The sequence below is a fragment of the Onychostruthus taczanowskii genome, unplaced genomic scaffold (genome assembly GCF_017590055.1).
Source record: "Onychostruthus taczanowskii isolate IOZ18803 unplaced genomic scaffold, ASM1759005v1 scaffold21, whole genome shotgun sequence".
NCBI classification, from domain to species: Eukaryota; Metazoa; Chordata; class Aves; order Passeriformes; family Passeridae; genus Onychostruthus; species Onychostruthus taczanowskii.
In genome coordinates, this window is record NW_024499351.1 from 5,601,890 (window position 1) to 5,619,284 (window position 17,395).

A 17,395-nucleotide genomic window follows, 5' to 3' on the forward strand; every position below is an offset into this window, starting at 1 on the left:
GGTCGTTCACCAGTTACCATCATGGTCAAAACAGATTCTACTTAGAGAAGTTGAATATAATTTATCATCAGCTGATGACAAAGAAGGGCAGTGAAAAAATGCTCTAGTCGTTGCCTTTGGGGGAGGTGGAAAGTGATTCAAACCCTAATTAAGTATGAGGCAAATAGATAATTCTTCCTCCAGATTTGGGGTTTTTTTTGGTGTGGCATGTACAGATACAGTCTCCTTGCAGATGAATACACACACGGTTGCAACCTCACTTTTGCTAGCTTGGTGCTCATTGTCAGAAAGAGAAAAGCACGGGGGCTTGCTTTTTTTTGTGTATGTATTTCACATACAGCAGCACTGTTAAAATACACTCTGACGTATGTGCAGTGCTGCTATCTGTGCTCTTGTCACAGAATCAGTGAGGTTGGAAAAGACCTCAGAGATTGAGTCCAGTCTGTGACAGAACACCACCACGTCAACCAGACCATGGCACTGAGTGGCCAGGTCCAGTCTTTCCTTTACCTCTAGGGTCAGTGACTCCACTACCTCTCTGGGCAGCCCACTCTAATGGCTAATCACCCCTTCTGTAAAGAAATTCCTCGTGATGTCCAACCTGAACCTCCCCTCACACAGATGAAGACTGTCTTCCTGTCCTGTCTCTGGTTGCCTGGAAGAAGAGGCTGGCCCCACCTGGCTACACCCTCCTTTAGGGAGATGTAAAGAGCAATGAGGTCACCCCTGAGTCTCCTTTTCTCCAGGCTAAACTCCCCCAGCTCCCACAGCTGCTCCTCACAGGACCTGGGCTCCTGACCCTTCACCAGCTCCGTTGCTCTTCTCTGGATGTGCTCCAGCACCTCAGTGTCCATGTAGTGAGGGGCTCAGAAGTAGATACAGTAGTCAATTGGGCCAGTGGCACATACAGGCGTTTTGGTGGCAACTGATACTGATTTAAAAGGCACTACTGAAACTGCTTAATCTGACCTAAGCATATTTTCATTATAGTCTTTGTAATTCATCCATCCAAGAATGTTTAGATGACAAAAGGCAAGAATAGGCATCATCATCAACAAGTTGGTTGTTTTTAACTTGCAGCAAAGCATTGGAGGACTGAATCAAAGACTAGATAAAAGTGAAAATTTTCATGTGAGCTTGAAATATATACTGAAAAAAAAAGAGGTAGAGTGCTGACTTGCCTCTCTTTCTAAGTGGATGATACCAGCTCAGTTTAGATGCTGTCAGATACATACCATGTTGCTTTCCACACTCCAATAACTCTGTATGCTACATGAAGTTTGGACACAGTGGTTGACACTTCTTTACTTCATTTGTGTGTATTCTATAAAAGTGCAAACAGTTGTGTTCTTTGTGAAATCTCTAGTTGTTGTTTCAAAACACTTATTGACTTGGAAGTATGAAATAGGACTGTTCAGTGGCAGCAGCCTCTGCTGGCATAGAGTTCTTCACTGGGCATATCACTTCTACGATGTCCTGGTCAGTTAGTCTAAGATGAAGGAAATGCTGAGAGTAGTTGAAGTAGAAAACACAGTGGATCTTGGTGAAGAATGGAAGTTGGAGGGAAGAGTTAGAATGAATAGTCATGTAATTTGCTTTTAAACTTGAACATGTGACCTCTTAGTCACCTGAATAGGTGCTTGCTGACTTGGTCCCTAAATAGACGTTTGAGGTTTGAGTCTTCTGTCCTGTATCCAAAGGAAAAGTGTTATAAAGAATGTCCCTGTCTGGGTTAGATTCTCTCGCTAGCCATTTTCTCCTAATTAAGGGGTGTTTGATAGAAGAGAGCTTCTTGGCAGCATTTTGATCTTAATAGCTTCTGAGAAAATGCATTGATTGGCCCTTTTGTTTTTAAAAGATTGCTGTAATTTTCAGTCATTATCTATAAAGAAATCACTAATTTATTAAGCCACCATCATGGATTAAGAATTAAAGACCTGACTCTTTTATCACTTAAACTGGTGTTATGTTGATGTTACCCCGGAGGACTGTTAGAAAGACAAAGTGTAAGGTGTTCCAGTGGACTCTTAAACGATGTTTCTAGACCTCATTCATAAGATCAGAACTGATTCTTTTTGTTACTTGTACCAAGAATAAATTGCATTCTTAGAGTTTGGGTAATGAAAACAGTAAAAAAAAAATCTTAGGAGCTTATGTCTGAGAAACAGAAACGTAGCTACCGTTCCATATGCAATGTTTAGGTTGCATACTTTATAGGTAGTCAAAAGAGAAAATTTCTCTGTGTAGTTCCCACTTTTTGGGAAAAAAAAGAATTTAAGCAGTGTCTCTCATTTCTTGTTCCTTTTGCAACCAAGTTAGGTTAGATGCCTTTGGATGGTACTGCTTAAGTAGGTTTAGTATGCCTTAAAACAGCTCTCTGAAGCTTTACCGAATTTAAGTTTGATGGCTGAAGTAGGAAAGTGAGGAGTTAATTACTTTCAGACATTCCATTGTGGCTTAATAAAATTGCAAGACAATAATTATGTTTTATCAGGGTTATCTCATATTTGTTTATTTTATTTCTGTGAAGTTTTATTTTAAAGACACAGCAGGAAGTAAATTATTCACATAAATGTAACATTTTGATAAAGTTTGGCATCTGTTATAATGAAAAGGTAACAAATTACTGGATTAATTGGTGGACAAAAAGACTAATTATTTTTGTTACTAAGTCTATCTGTTATCTGCTTTCTACAGTAGATTTATGTTGATTATATCAAATAGTGAGTTTTCAAGTTTTCACTAAGTAAGCAGTGCTCTCTGGTCTTTATTTGTGGCTGCTGTTTTTATGTTTTATCTGCTGGCTTACTGATCTCTGGGAATTACCTTAGAGTGATTCTGTGGGATAGAATTAAACAGGCAGACTAGCACAAAAAAACTTTCTCATCATTTTTAGCCAAAGACAGAAGGATAAACCCAGTCATCAGGGTTTTGCACACTGTAGAGTCTGTGAAACCATCCACTTGCAGGTAGCTGGTTGCTTCTGTTCTGACTATTTCAAAGAAAGTTGTTGCCTTTTTAATTGTTTGGCTTTGTCTTCTGAGTGTTCGCTGGACTGACTGGAGAAGAAACGCAACAGTGGTTCCTACTAGACAACATTTCTCATTCTGCTTAGCCTTCAAAAACAAAGCCTTTGGTCAAAGCCCAAGCTAGTAAATTGTCTGCCACCCTAAGAATCATATCTTTAATAGAAAGGTTTGTTAAAGCTGGAAAAGCTTTTTGCGAGTATCATGACAGTGGTTACTACAATGAATAGAGGCCTGTTCTGTCATTCTGAGCTACAGCTGGTGTCAGCTGTGGTGCTGAATAGTACAGCAAGATAAAGGGAACAAAAGGGCACATTTTGTCTGCTAATAATAGGCTTGGGACTGCCATAAACTCTTTATATAAATGATGCAGCAATACAGATTATCTTTCTTAAATTTTTCTTCATCTTCCTTGTGGTTGAAAAACTGGCTAAATAACTTCCGAAGGTTCTGCAGCAATTCTTGTGTGTGCACTTTGCTGTGGTGAGCAGAGTCAGCAAAGGGCAGTAAAAGAAATGTTTCAGGTCACTGATCTAGACTCAGTGCCTCACATAATGGGGTCTCATATAAACTAAAAGGATAGGCATAATGATCTTTTTCATCAGTTAATTCCCTAGGCTGCTGACAGCTGCTGTTTTGTTACTGCATGCGACTGGCACATTCAGAAATACTGTCTCAGAGCTTCCTCCCTGGGAAAACTCTTCCATGCCTCAGAGGGGGAACAGTGGAGGAGTGGAACAGGATGGCAGGAGCACCTCCTGTCTGACTGTGTTCAGAATACAGGGCTTGTGTTTACTGTGAGGTGTGTTCATTCTAGCAGTGGTGGTAGTGATGGTGGGGGGAGGTAAGTGCAATATTTGATAGGTCAGAATACTTTGCAGAGGAATTTCCTCTGAATGCTTAATTGCTAAGGTTGGACTGGGCTTTTCCAAAATTATACAAACATTTCATAAGTAACCTGAGAATTGATTCCTTTCTGGAAACACTTCTGGGTCATGGGTTAATACTGTTATTGATGTTTCATTTCTGGGTTTATGGATTATAACTGACAGAATCAGTGTCAAGGAATAATTGAACAAATTGTGTATGTATTGTGCATAGCCAAGTTTTTATTCTCTTGCCAAAATCGACTGTTATTTGAGTATGAGAGGGGAAGAAGACAAAGCTAGAATTAAGGGGCTGCTGCCTCTTGTTTGGGGACCATAGCTTGTAGAGAAAAAGCACATCACCTAACCAAGCTCTAAAGCTTGCATTTACTTTGGAGCTGCTCTTGAAGATGACAGAGGTGACAGTGTATGTCTCATGAAGTACAGATGATTCAAATAAAAATATAAGTTCATATCAAAACTGTCATTAGGTCAAACCAAAATATTTGCTCATATTTTAACAATGAAAACGTTATAGAAGAGTATTGTAGTCCATGGAGTGGAATCATACATTCACAGGTTTTGCAGAGTTAAGATTGAAATCTAAGAATTTGTTTCCAAAGCCAAATGTAAATTGGTTCACAAATACAGTATTCTCTTTATGTTGTTACTTTTGCAAATACTGACATAAGGCCTTTTCCTACAATAGACTTAAATTAAAATGTAAGCATGAAGTTTGTTTTAAGTCTGTCTGTAGAAATAAATGCACTCTGTAACTGCTGGTACTATTTGGTTTTGCAGGTTGTCTTCTGAATTTTGTGTCTGAAGGTATCCTCTTGCTTTCTCAGCAAATCATGGACATCGTTGGCTTTCTGAAGTCGCAATTCATTTGCCACCTTCTGATCTGCTACATATTTATAGTGTCAGGACTGATCATTAACTTCATTCAACTCTTTACACTTATACTTTGGCCAATCAACAAGCAACTGTTCAGGAAGATCAACTGCAGGCTGGCTTACTGCATTTCAAGCCGTAAGATTTCTTTTTTTTTTTTTTTTTTTTTTGGTTTAAGTATTTTCATATTTTGTCTTGAGGGAATTGGCAGAAAAGTCCTGGATTTCAAAGCCTGTATAAAGGTCATGTCTGCTTCCTAGAGCACCTGCACTTGTATGAAGAGATGTATGCCTTGTTGAAATGTCTTCTTGTGCTGAAATGTTTTGCTCTTTTATAGTGGGATACGTACTTGACTCAGGAGGTTAAAGTAAGATTGTCTCATTTGGCTATCCATCATGTTTCATTAAACCAAATGAGAAGTATTGACCAAATTATGCATCTCAGCAAGTTCAGCTATTATCTGTAGGCCTACAGTGTTAACAAGTCACTTCCAATAATGCTTTCAATCTTTTTATCACCAATGATTTTGTTAATGATCTTGGTTTAAATGTTTCATGTGCAAATCCTATTTAGGACTGGGAAATAACAGGGAAAAAAAGGAAGAATGCTCGATTTCATGTGCTTTTTTCTTAGGCCAGTTATAAACTGTTTTTTCTTTGAATAGGATTTCAGATGTTAAGCTGCAGCTGTATGTATTCAGTATATGCATGTAGTTATAAAGCAGAATAGAGCAGGTAGCCTGTAATCATTTGAAAGAAGCAGGGATAGTAATGATGCTGATTTTTGTGGGAGAGATGGAAGCATGAGCTGAGGATGTTGTAGAAAGAGCAGACCTTTGACTGCTGCGATGTGACAGTTTACAAGCGCTTCACAAAACAGGTAATTCCAGTGGAATGAGTGACAGCTGTACCCATTTGTTTGTTCTCTGTTAGAGGGAGTTTAGTGGAATCTTCATGTGACAACACTGAATTGAATTATCAGAGCATTTGCAGTTTTCTTGTTATAATCAGTTTGTTTATATATTTGCTTTTAAAGAGCTGCAATTGCAGTTTCAGCAGTTTTATTGTACTGCTGCTTCTGACTTCCACATAACTGCATTAATGTACAGAGAATTCTTCACAGAAACTGTTATAGAAATGCTAATGTACCCATATTCAGTATTTAGGAATGTGCTGTTAAATGTGTCCACTTTCCAGAGAGATTTCCTTGGGCCTTTCTGAACCTCAGAAGTACTTTGTTAGAAGAAAACTGTTGAAAAATGCATGCTTTTTGCTGCTCCTTAAAGATTATCCAAGTGTGATGTCACTGTCAATGCTAAGTGACTTATGGATGTTTTTGTACTGGGGAAAACAACCCTTCAGTACAGTGTTTAACAATTGTGCTGTAGAAATGCAGCAAAATGGTTTCTTTCACATAACCTTTTCTGCTGTTAGGAGCCTGAAACGGAAAAACATTGTTAGTATTCAGAATCAACTGTGAGGTAGAAATCTGTCACATGCCTCAACTTGGGGCCCACTAGGGATTATTTATCTTTCATTAGTGACTCTGATAAGTAATGATTCAAAGCATATTTTTAAAGCAGACTTTTGACTTAAATTTCAAGTGTGTCAGAGTGTATAGTCCCAAATCAATTGGGGATGCTGTTTTATTATTTCTGTAATGGAGAGAAGATGTTCTTTCTGAAAATGTTCTTTTTTGCTGTCTGTATGTCCCTGAAGTATTGAATTTGCAAGTGCTATTCATTTGCATGTACAAAGAGTGGTATTGAATTTGGCCAGGTTTTTACCTTTTGCCTGGCAGCATAGTGTATGTTTGAAGCCATGGCATGTAGAAGATACTGTACAGCTGTATATAGGTATATATTACTATTTTTCATGCAGCACCTTCTGGCCCATTCTTGCTTTTGGCTACTTAGTGCAGAGATACCAGCTATTCTACAGTCTTCAGGCTGACTCCTTCAGTTTAGCTCGATCTAGTCTGATCTAGGGAATGGACAGTATGGAAGAGAGAGTAATCCTGCATGCTTGTCCTTGGTGGGGCAGATGGCTTTGTACTCAGGGTTGCTGATCTTGTCTTCAGCGTTGATGCCACTGGAATAGATTGTGTTGTGAGGTTTTTGCCCAGTCATGCTGAGAACAAAGTATGTCTAGGTTAAAGCAATTTATTTTAGCTTTACAACAGAGCAAGCTAGCATTTGATGAGTCACCATTACCTGAGTGATATTTGAAAAAGGGGAAAATGATAGTTAATTTGAAAAACTATTTCAATGAACTAAAGACCAATTAATCAAAATGGATGTGGTTTTGGGGGCCACTGTTGTGGTGACTAATATGTCAGGTCTGTGTGGATCTGATGAAAGTCACAGCCTACAGTTGGAGACAATGACGTTCAGCATTGGAGAATATAAAGAGGTGTGTGCTTTTGCGGTGGTGACAAGAGTCATGTTGCCTAGAGAGCCTGATACAGCCTGAGTCACCAAGTCAACCAAAGAGTGAAATAGAGCAGGCATGGTTTAATTGAAAAATGAAATGAAAGCAGCAGTTGTCCTTAGATCCTGCAAGTTCAGTTGTTTTCCATTTGATGTCAAAGGTAGAGATAAATGGCTCCATGGAATTGGAGAGTTATTTTGTCTTTGATGGTGGGCTCTTTGGGCAAGTTGGGGGTTTTTGTATTTCAAGTAGTGGTATTTTCTTACACCCTTTTTCTTCCCATCTCCTTCCTAATATAAGAATGTAATACTCTTCACTTCTCATTGTCATACTGTATATGGGAAGCTTAAGTTCTGTTGTAATTAATGACTTGAGTAGTACAGCTTGAGTTGGGGTGCTTCTCTGTTCACATGGATAAAACCAGACTAGCTTGAATTAAAGTATTCACAGAATCATGAAATCGTTAAGGTTGGAAAAGACCCTTATGATTGGGTCCAACTGTCAGCTCAGCACTGCCAAATGCACCACTAAACCATGTCCCTAAGAGCCACATCTACACATCATTTAAATGTCTCCAAGGATGATGACTCAGATCCTGGGCAGCCTGTTTCATTGTTTGACAACCCTTTCCATTAAGAATGTTTCCCAAATACCCAATCTAAACTTTTCTGGGTGCAGTTTGAATCCGTTTCCTCTTGTCCTGTCACTTTTTTCTTGTGAAAAGAGGTCGACCCCCAGTTTACCACAGCCTCCTTTCAAGTAGCTGTAGTGAATGATAAGGTCTCCCCTGATCCTCCTTTTCTCCCTCAGTTGCTCCTCATAAGACTTGTGCCCCAGACCCTTCAGCAGCTTCATGCCATGAACTGGCTGCATGGAGTAGCTCTGGTGTGCTAGTTGAGCACAGGTGGCTGTGCAGGCTGCTGCTTCTCTGCCTTGAGTTTGGCTTCAAATATATTTTCATGGATGGGTTCAACAGTCTGTTAACCCACTCCTTCTTTTGTAAAATGACAACCTGGATAAACTCCCTCATACTGAAATCAACAGAGTGCACCCTAATAAGGAAATTGAACGCTGCAAACCTCAATAGGGTGATAACAATAAAATTTCTGACATAAGTGTGCTTGGAAGCCGGCATAAGAGCAAAGGTTGGGCAAGCAATCAATCTTGGGTTTTATTTTTAAATAATTTAGGAACATTTTGTCCTCAGTTTCTTCTAAAAGGCAGAGAACCAAGGTAAGGAAGCACTTAGTGTGGAATACCTCACAGTTCTCATAGATGCTGGTTGTGCCTGAATTGGAAGAGCTGGGTATGCATCTTATTCCTTCCTCTTATGTCATAGCAAACCACCACAAGGGATGCACACAGCTTTTCTGCAGTAGCTTGTACAGTTGGCCAAACGCATAGAGGGAACAGGTTGTCTCGTGATTCATGCCATATGTGCACATGGCTGCACAGCTTGCTGGGCAGTGGGAGAGTGGTTTGTACTTCCCAAATCAGCTCATGCTTGCTTGGCTGTTGAAGTGCAGCCCCAGGTCACACAGGGTGTGCTGGGATCCCGTGGACTGTTCAGGACACGTGCCTAGACCATGAGAATGGGACATACATGTACAGGGGACATGGCTTCTTTAGAGGTGCTGAGTGGAGGTATTTGCCTGTGAGTAGAGCAGTGTTGTTATCTTGTCCTCTTGCTGCCACTCTACTGGGGGGAAAGAACTTCTTGTGCTCCCAGAGTGAGTGGTGAACTGGCTCCTGCTGACTCTGCACCAGGTGGACATTGCATAAACAGAACACCTGGCAATAAGGACATGGTCATGTGGACATGTGCACAAGGGCCTTAAAAGCAACCAACTTAGCTTCTAATCTGCCTTCATAAATAAATTATAGTAGTACTAATACCTATTGTTGTGCCATGAAAGGGCTGCTATTACACCTCTGGGTAAAGTTACACTATGTAGGCTGCAGTTTGTAGATCCTGCTGAGGAGAAGGCCCTTGTTTGCATACAAAGAGGCACCCTGATGCCTGTTCATTGACTGCAAAAACAAGATGGAAACTGATTCTTCTTATAACTGAGCTTCCTAGAAACAAAACCAGAGGAAATTGAGAACTACTTCAAGTTTCATCATCTTGTCTGACTATTTTGCAATGTGAGGACTGAATATCTGAACAAGGCTTTGTAGTAGTATCAGGGCCATGCTAATCCTCAGTCCTTTGTTTCTCAGAAGAGCCCTCAGCTATTTTTTACTTGTTTGTATGAGGTGGTGCTGATGCAGGGAGGAGAATTCTTGCCTCTGGTGCAGTTAAGTAGTTGGGAAGGGCTGAGAAGCAAGAGGTAGTTCCCAGAGAAGTAGGACTTTCTTCTTCCACATCTCTTTACCACCATCTTATGCTGCAGAGGAAGCAGTGTGCTATTGTCAAAGTATGGCACAGTGTCCTTAACACAGTCCTATAGTATTTTATTTATAAAGCGACCTGAGTTATGCTTGTCAGTGTTGATATAGTGAAGAGTTTTCATAGGACACCTAGGACTGCTTTCTTAGCTTCTCTGAAATGTTGTTTTGAGTAATCTGTGCAAAATGTATTTTTCTCAAGAGCTACTTGTCTACACAAGCCTTTGTTATCTTAATTCCACCCTCCACATCCATACAAAGCCACTGGTGAAGATTATGGAAGGTTTGCAACAACTAGTGGGGGAAAACTGGAGGCCAGATTTTATAGTCTTGTAAAGGGAAGATGTTGATTTGAACCATTAGAAAACTAGACTATCACCTTAGCCTTCTCTTTTTCTCTAAATGCCCATTTTAATTTTAATGTAGATAAACTACGAAAAATAAACTTTAGTAGAAATCATCTACCCTAAAGTGTCATCTACTCTAATTCATTAATGTCTTCCTTCAACCTATTTTCTAATACCCTTTTATACCTGTTTTGTACTTACGGCAGTGCATTTGGTTTTCTGAACAATCCTCCACTGAGCCCATACCTTGACTTTCTCTACTTTAATTTGGAAAGACAGAAGGGGAAAGTATTGCACCAGATTCCCCATTCTTTTACTGGTAGAGTAAGATAAAGTGTGTGTGTGTACATATATGTTTGCTGCATCCATCACAGCTTGAACTTTTTTTCCAAATCGTGTTTGTGGAATTGCTTTGATTACTATGAATAAGTCCTCTGCAGTCCCTACTATATGCCTGCATATTCTCCCTGCTATCATTAACTCGTGGTATCAACTAATAACATTTCAGTCCTCTCGTTTTGTGCCACTTGCAGGGATTGTTACTCACCTTTTCATAGGTGTTCAAGTATTGACTGTGAGCTTGAATGGATCACACAAGACTGTACGTTGATTGCAGGCATGCTGTGTGAGCGTGGTGAAGGTGTGTTTGAATGACATCTGTGCAACACCTTTACCAGAGTTCCTAGTTCAGCCTACAAGGGATATGGTCTGTTATGCTTAGCTCTTTGTTCAGGAGAAAGGGACTGCTTTCTGTGAAAATGAATGTGAAAAAAACTTTTGATGCTTTCTATACAAGACTCATGAAGAGCTAGAAAGGCATTTATTCTGATCTTAAATGAAAAGGGCATCTTCACTGTCATGGATACTATTTTGTTATTGCTGGAGCCTTTGTAGAGGTCACTTGCCTTCATTTTCCTTTTTTTTTTTTTTTTTTTTCATCGGATTCCTGAAGAAGTGTGATGCTGATAGCCTTTAGACTGGAAAGAGAGGTGGCAGGGAAGCAATAGGTGAACTGCATTCTGTTTGGTGTCTAGCATCACACGTAACAAAGATTCTAGCACCTTTTGTTAAACATTAGATCTGGCCAGCAAGCTTCCTAGATTCCTGAACTGGGGTAAATTTTGGAGTGTTTACACAAAAGCATTTCTATCTGACACAGCATAACTCAGGACCATGATATCTAATGATCTATGACATAGCACAGAATCTGAAGACATTCTGGTGCTACAGTTGTTTATTCATTAAGGGTGAATATCACAATCAAAAGATCATTTCATATTTGTAGAAACCCCATCTAGGCTATAGGCCGTATTTTATTGCTGAAGTGATACTGAAACTGAAGGATAGTCTCTTGATGGTGTGGAAACTTCATGCAAAGATGCAGAGAGTAGCTCAGTCTTACCAGTTACAAGCATGTACAAACTAGCAGTAATCCAGCCCTCTCCAGGGAAGCCCAGTACCTCCGCAGGAAGGACTTCTGCAGGAACTCTGGATTCTCCTGTGCTTGGTCACAGAAGAGATCTGCTGGTGTAATGTCCAAGTGAGGTGCATTGTCTTGTCTCATTTGCTGTTGGTTTGCTACATCTTCTATCCCCTCCCAATCCCTTTTGGGCAATATGCACCCCCGAAAGTCTATGTCTAAGTAATTCTTCCTCATCCAAAATCATTGTAGTCACATATCAGCAAATTTTCATGGAGTAGGTTTTCAGGCTCGTCCTGTAACAAGAATTACAGCAGCTGGGCCAGTGAAAGTATCTGGTATCTGCCTACTGTTTTGCAGGAGGATTTCCAAGCCAGTAGGAACCAGTATGTCCTTTCAGCAGATACTTGAGGTTTTTCAGTGTGACACTTGAGATGAAAGCACTTCTGAGTGCACATGCTTGGCACTCTTCTGTGGCTAGGTGTTTGTTTCCTGTGACTTGCTTTCAGCCTTCGGATTAAGGCTTCTTACTTAAGGATTGTATTGTTTTCTCACTTCTGAGACTATTGCTAAATTTCCTTTACATCCATCTTGGAGTAGTATATGCTTAAACATGTTTCATCCTACAACATACTCAGAAGGAGGAATCCTTTAACTGTGAATAAGAAGCCAAATAAAAATGTATGCAGAACAATTTTTTCATCTGCTTGGTTTCAGAAAGGCAGTTATCTGTTTTCCAGATCCACTTTGTTCCTTGCCAAAATATCATTTGAAACAAAATAAGAAACAAGAAAGAGATTACAATGCAATTGTTTGTGTACAGATTGTTTTGCTCTTCAGTAAGCACACTTTTATTAGTACGTTATTTCTGTGTGCTTGTTCTGTACTCAAGCAAATTGCACTGGAGTGTCAATAGCTAACATTTCTTTTCTCTCATGATTCTAAGTTCACTTAGCTGTGTTTCTAAATTGAATGTCCTGTATATTGCATCTCCACGTCTGGGTTTTCTTTCAGAGTTAAAAGCAAATGCGCTTCCTAATACGTGAGGGATTTTTCCTTGTACGTGAATTTTGTACTGCTCTTATGCTGTACTTATATGACCCTGTTTAAATGATCCCCAGATCAATATGTACTGCTAATGAAAGATTTTGATGAATGGATGTGTCTGCCTGTGTTAGGTAAGGAAATATAAATAGTGATTGTACCAACTCAATTTCTTGATAGCACTTCTAAGGAAGTTTACCAGCTTACCTGGAAAACTGCAGCTGGCTTTTTTCAGGGGCTCTCGTTAATACAACTTTATTGCTGTAAAGGAGCTACTCTCCTGTCCTACTGGATTTTTTTTTTTTCCTAGGAATCTCATACCATTCTCTTGGCGTTTTCCAGGTATTTTCCTTTGCCCATAGAATGTCTCTTCTAAAGATGTGCAATGTGCTAATCCTCTGCAGTTTGCTGAGGACTCTATTCTGGAAATCTAACTATAGAAAACTAAAGAATCTGTTACTTTCTTCAAACTCACAGCATTTATTTCTAAGGCCTATATGACAGACTTTCGCTATTCTTTGAACAAAGACAAAAAATAGGGAGAGAGATGTTAAGCTTGCAGTATTCAGAAAAATGCTTGCATTTTATGGATTGGGTTATATTTTTACCCACCAAAATATATCAACTAAGATTTTGTTATTTGAGCATGTATTGCCTTTTGTGCTCATGAAGGAGCGCAAAGGAGGAGGATGAAGGAGGGAGATACAGGCAAAATAGCTGGCATACCTCTTTATGTTTATGTACTTAATTTATCTAGTTTAAAATTGAGACCATAGTGCATTTTCCTTTTAGTAGTACAGTATATTTTCAATATTTTTTTTTAAATACAAAGAGTTCAGAAAATTTCTGCTTGGAATAAAACTTACCATGAAGCTTGTCTCTCCTGTGTCTTCACAGGCTCAAAGCTTGTCTCTCCTATGTCTTCACAGGCTCTTCATTAATTTGTGCTTAAAATTCAGGGTTTCTTGAAAGGTGATTTAAATTTCTCTGGTTGCACAGTGATAGCATGTAGCCTCTTTTTGGTACATGCAGTTGTGAGGTGAGAATTACAAAAACTCGAATGGCATATCCATGAATCTTTGAGATGTGATAGGTTCTTCATGTGGAAATCAAATGATGGTTGAGAAACAGATAATTATGCAAGTGCAGGTGAGCAGAATGGCAGACAATGTCCTAGAAGCAGCCCAGGCTGTGTGGGTTACACTGTTGGATTTAGTGACTTAATATTTTTGGGTAAGAACTAGTCTCTGCTGTTGCTCACTGTGTCTGCCAGGTAAATAAGTCCTTAAAAGTTCTTTTTCTGTGTTGGAAATGTGGGGATGGGAATTGGACCTCTTTTGAGAGCAGTGATATGCTAGGTTCCTCCTGTGTTGCACTGGATATTGGAGTGCCATAGGAATCTTCAGGACTGTTTTTCAAAGGTGGTTCCTGTGAACAGTATTAGAAAGTGGAAAATAAAATGTTGAGTACTTTATCCTAGATAGTGTGGAATGATAATGCCGTCTTTGACCTTCATATAGAGCCATGATGCTGGAGTCTCTCCTTTATTTCCAACTTGTGTCATTGATTTCTTGCTGGGTAAAAGTCCTGTAATCATGATTGCATTTTTAAGCAAGGAAGATTTAAAAAAGGAAGAGGAAGGTTGTCTGCTTCCATATATGAACCATGCCTGTTGCAGGTGGGTACTTCTGTGGGATGTCTTTCCTTGAGATGAAAAATAAATGCTAGTAGGAGAAACCTCTGAGACCAACTTGTCTGTCTGGAAGAGCACCATTACTGATGCCTGGTACTGTGTTTGGAAGGTCATTTCTGCTGCTCCCTTCACTGCTTCATTAGGCCTTCAACAAGGAGCTTTGTGCTGACTTTTGTGGGCTGTCCAGGTGGACCGAGCAGGAGGAGGGAATGCCTGGTTGATTATTATCTGTGCTGACTGGTCCTGTTACCAAGCCAGGAACTGCAGGTTTGTTGAAAAGTGGGAGTGCTGCTAAATTCGTTGGGGAAGAAGGATAAGAGGAGCCTTCAGATGTGAGACAAATATCTCTGACACGTGGCTGTTAAATAATTAATTTTCCCAAAGGGTTTGAAAAGAGCATTTCAAAACACTGACTAGTGCAGATCTGTATGTGTGTTAAACTCATTGTACTTGTGAGGGCTGGCTTTGTTCCACACGCTGTGTAACTTGGAGAGAAAAAGCTGTTTTGTAGGCAGATTGTGTCAGGATAAAAGACACAAAAAAGCTGTGAAATTAAATGTTTGAAGTATGCAGCTATTTCTTGGTTTTTGTTTTTTTTTTTCTGAAGGGATGGGTGGTTTATAACTTGCAGCATGGAGATAGTTTAAAAGGAACAGTGGCTAAAAAAATGAATGAATCTTGTTTTCATATTTCTCCACTCCTCTAGCTCAGAACTGCACTAGAAAAGGAAGGATCACTTGAAAGTTTTTTCAATATGTGTGCTGACTTAAAATTTCTTCCTCACCTGAACACTGGATTTTACATTTCATGGATGTTAGATTAGAAGGAGAGAATCTATTTGATGAAACTTGAATGATGTGTATATGTTTTGAGAGGAAAGACAGTATGGGAATGGGAACTGGCGTGAAGCTAGGAAGTGAGGTGGTGTGCCAGAATACGCGCAGTAACTGGAAGGGTCCTGTGCAAGGCTTGTGCCCAGATCAAATGCTGGTTCAAGTACTGGAGACATGCCTTAATTTACAGGTCTTAACCACAAGTTTTTGGTTCCTATCATAGCCCCTGTGAGGAAAGCCCACTCTGGCTTTCTGTGTACCATGAAGGCTTATGCGTTTAATATCTTGTGTTAAATCTGATTCTAATCTTGATTCCCAAAGCAATTTCAGCTTGGCTGAGTTACAGGAATGGTGGTTTGGCCATAATAAACTGTTTGTAGTTTATTTTGCTTTGTACATTTCATCTGAGAAACCACTGATGACAACCCATCAAAAAGGGTGAATCCCTTTTTTATCAATAGTGTTTTGCTGTCTTAATTTTATAAGAAAATCAGATGGATCTTGGTCATGGAACTGAGACACAGCAAGGACCAGAACCATCATTGTGTAATACAGTCATAATGTTTTTAATAAAGCAACATATTTTTCACTTAGTACATTAGCCACTTTATGCACATGTATATGCAGGTTTTAATTTTACAACTAAGCAAGCACTGAGGTGAAATTGCTAGGAAGATCAAAGCACAGATAAAGCTTTAGCTCTGTAGTAGGTGTGATGAGTCTAATCCTTATTTTGTATAACTCAGCATGGTATTACCAGTAACTAGACCAGAGACAAAGATTATTTTTATGCCAGTTGAGAACCTGACCATCTTAAGTAAATGTCAGTGTGTGTTTGATGGAAATAAAGAAAAGTGCCGGGGAAAAAAATCTGCACACCATCGACCTTTGGTTTGGTTTTTAACAGTGAAATATATTTGGTCTCTCTCCTTGTTTGTGATTTTTATCTTGAAGTTATGTTGGCAAATTAGTAAGTGTTGGGCAGAGGTGATTTGTTACCACATTAAAGTGAAAGCTTTTATTGTACTTTAGTATTCAATATGACACTTTATGAAGTGTTCCTTTAGCATATCACTCTAGTCACAGGCTGCCTCCGTGTAGTGCATGACTTTGAGCAATTACCTGTGAGCTCCTCTTTCAGCAACCAGTGTGTGCCCTGTGCTCTATAAAAAATCACTGCCTTGCATGCTTGCCTGAAGACTGGTTCTGTACATTGCATACCCTGCCTCACCTCTCTGCATCTAAGGGGTGAGCAGTGGGCTCTGGACAGCCTAGGGCTCCCTCTGTCCCCCCCTCCCAGGAATGGTAGATGGCAGATGAAACACTCGTTCCTGTCCTTGTTATGTTGGCTTTTTGATAAATGGCCAACTCTGATTTGCAAAAATGAAATGTATTTTAAAAAAGCATTTTGAATCTTCTTTTAGATTTATTTTTTCTTTGCTGTTCAGCTATTTTTTACTTCACTAAGAGTGGAGAGAGGTTTGCACTTCAGATTTGATGCTGGACCCTCAGTAGAAGAAGCTCTACTCTTTGTCTTCAAGAGTATGTACCTCTTGCATAAAGTTCATAAATCAAAGTCTTCCATGTTGAACCTTAATATCTGCTACTTGCCCACTGCTTTACTATGTCAAGGAGTGATCTGATGTGCTGCAACATCTAGATTTGGAAGGCTGTGGGTTGACTTTTTCCTTGTGGAAGCCTCCATGCAAACTTTGTCTCACAAGGTTCTCAGTCACACCCTTGGCAGTCAGAAAAAAGCTGAAAGGAATGATGCTCTCAGCAGCCTAGGACATGAGTGATACCTGTCCTTCAGGTGAATAAGCTGATGTTTCTTTCACTGCAATTGCATTACTTGGCAATTCCACTTGCAGAAAGATTTGAACTGGTAGAAATTACACCATTTTCAAGTAACATGCCCCTAATTAAACAGGACATCAAGGCTCTTCCTGTTCTTTTTTTTTTTTAGTTCTACTGTGGTGCAAGATGTTACAAAGACATAAATCAGCAGTATTGATACCAGAGGAGGTTCTTGTCTAAGCCTTCAAATACAGCTCAGTAAACTCAAATGCTGAATAGTGTTTATTTGCATTGGACTTCTGCTTTCCAGCTTTTTAGGCAAGACTTTAGAGGAGATGTAAATGGCCTGCACAGAACCACAGAGACCTCTGGCACAGTGCCACCTGGCAGCCTAAAAAGGTGTAGTCTGCACTTGATCGGTCTGATAGAGCTGATGCTGTTACTGTGCTTCTCTTAATTTTGCATGCCTGAAATCCTGTGAGAAGTCTGGATGGCCTTCAGGAAGAGTTGTTTCTGAAAAGCTGTAGGTCTTCCTTAGCAAAGAGGAAGTGTCAGCCTGCATGAGTTAAAGCTGAGTATTCTGATCCATGCTAAAGCAGTAGTGTGTATGGCCTGAAAGGTGGGAAGCCCCTGTTGTTTTACAAGCTGGTAAATGCTG

The 17,395-nt window shown here is 39.7% G+C and overlaps 1 protein-coding gene across 1 annotated transcript in view; it reads left to right on the forward strand.

The window, feature by feature from the left end:
- The window catches only part of AGPAT4 (1-acylglycerol-3-phosphate O-acyltransferase 4), a 73,506-nt gene that overhangs the window by 9,396 nt on the left and 46,715 nt on the right, over positions 1–17,395 (forward strand). The window contains exon 2 of the mRNA XM_041404478.1: positions 4,694–4,924. Coding sequence (XP_041260412.1) covers positions 4,747–4,924 — 178 coding nt within the window. The 5' untranslated portion in view covers positions 4,694–4,746. The remainder of the gene's footprint in view (positions 1–4,693; positions 4,925–17,395) is intronic.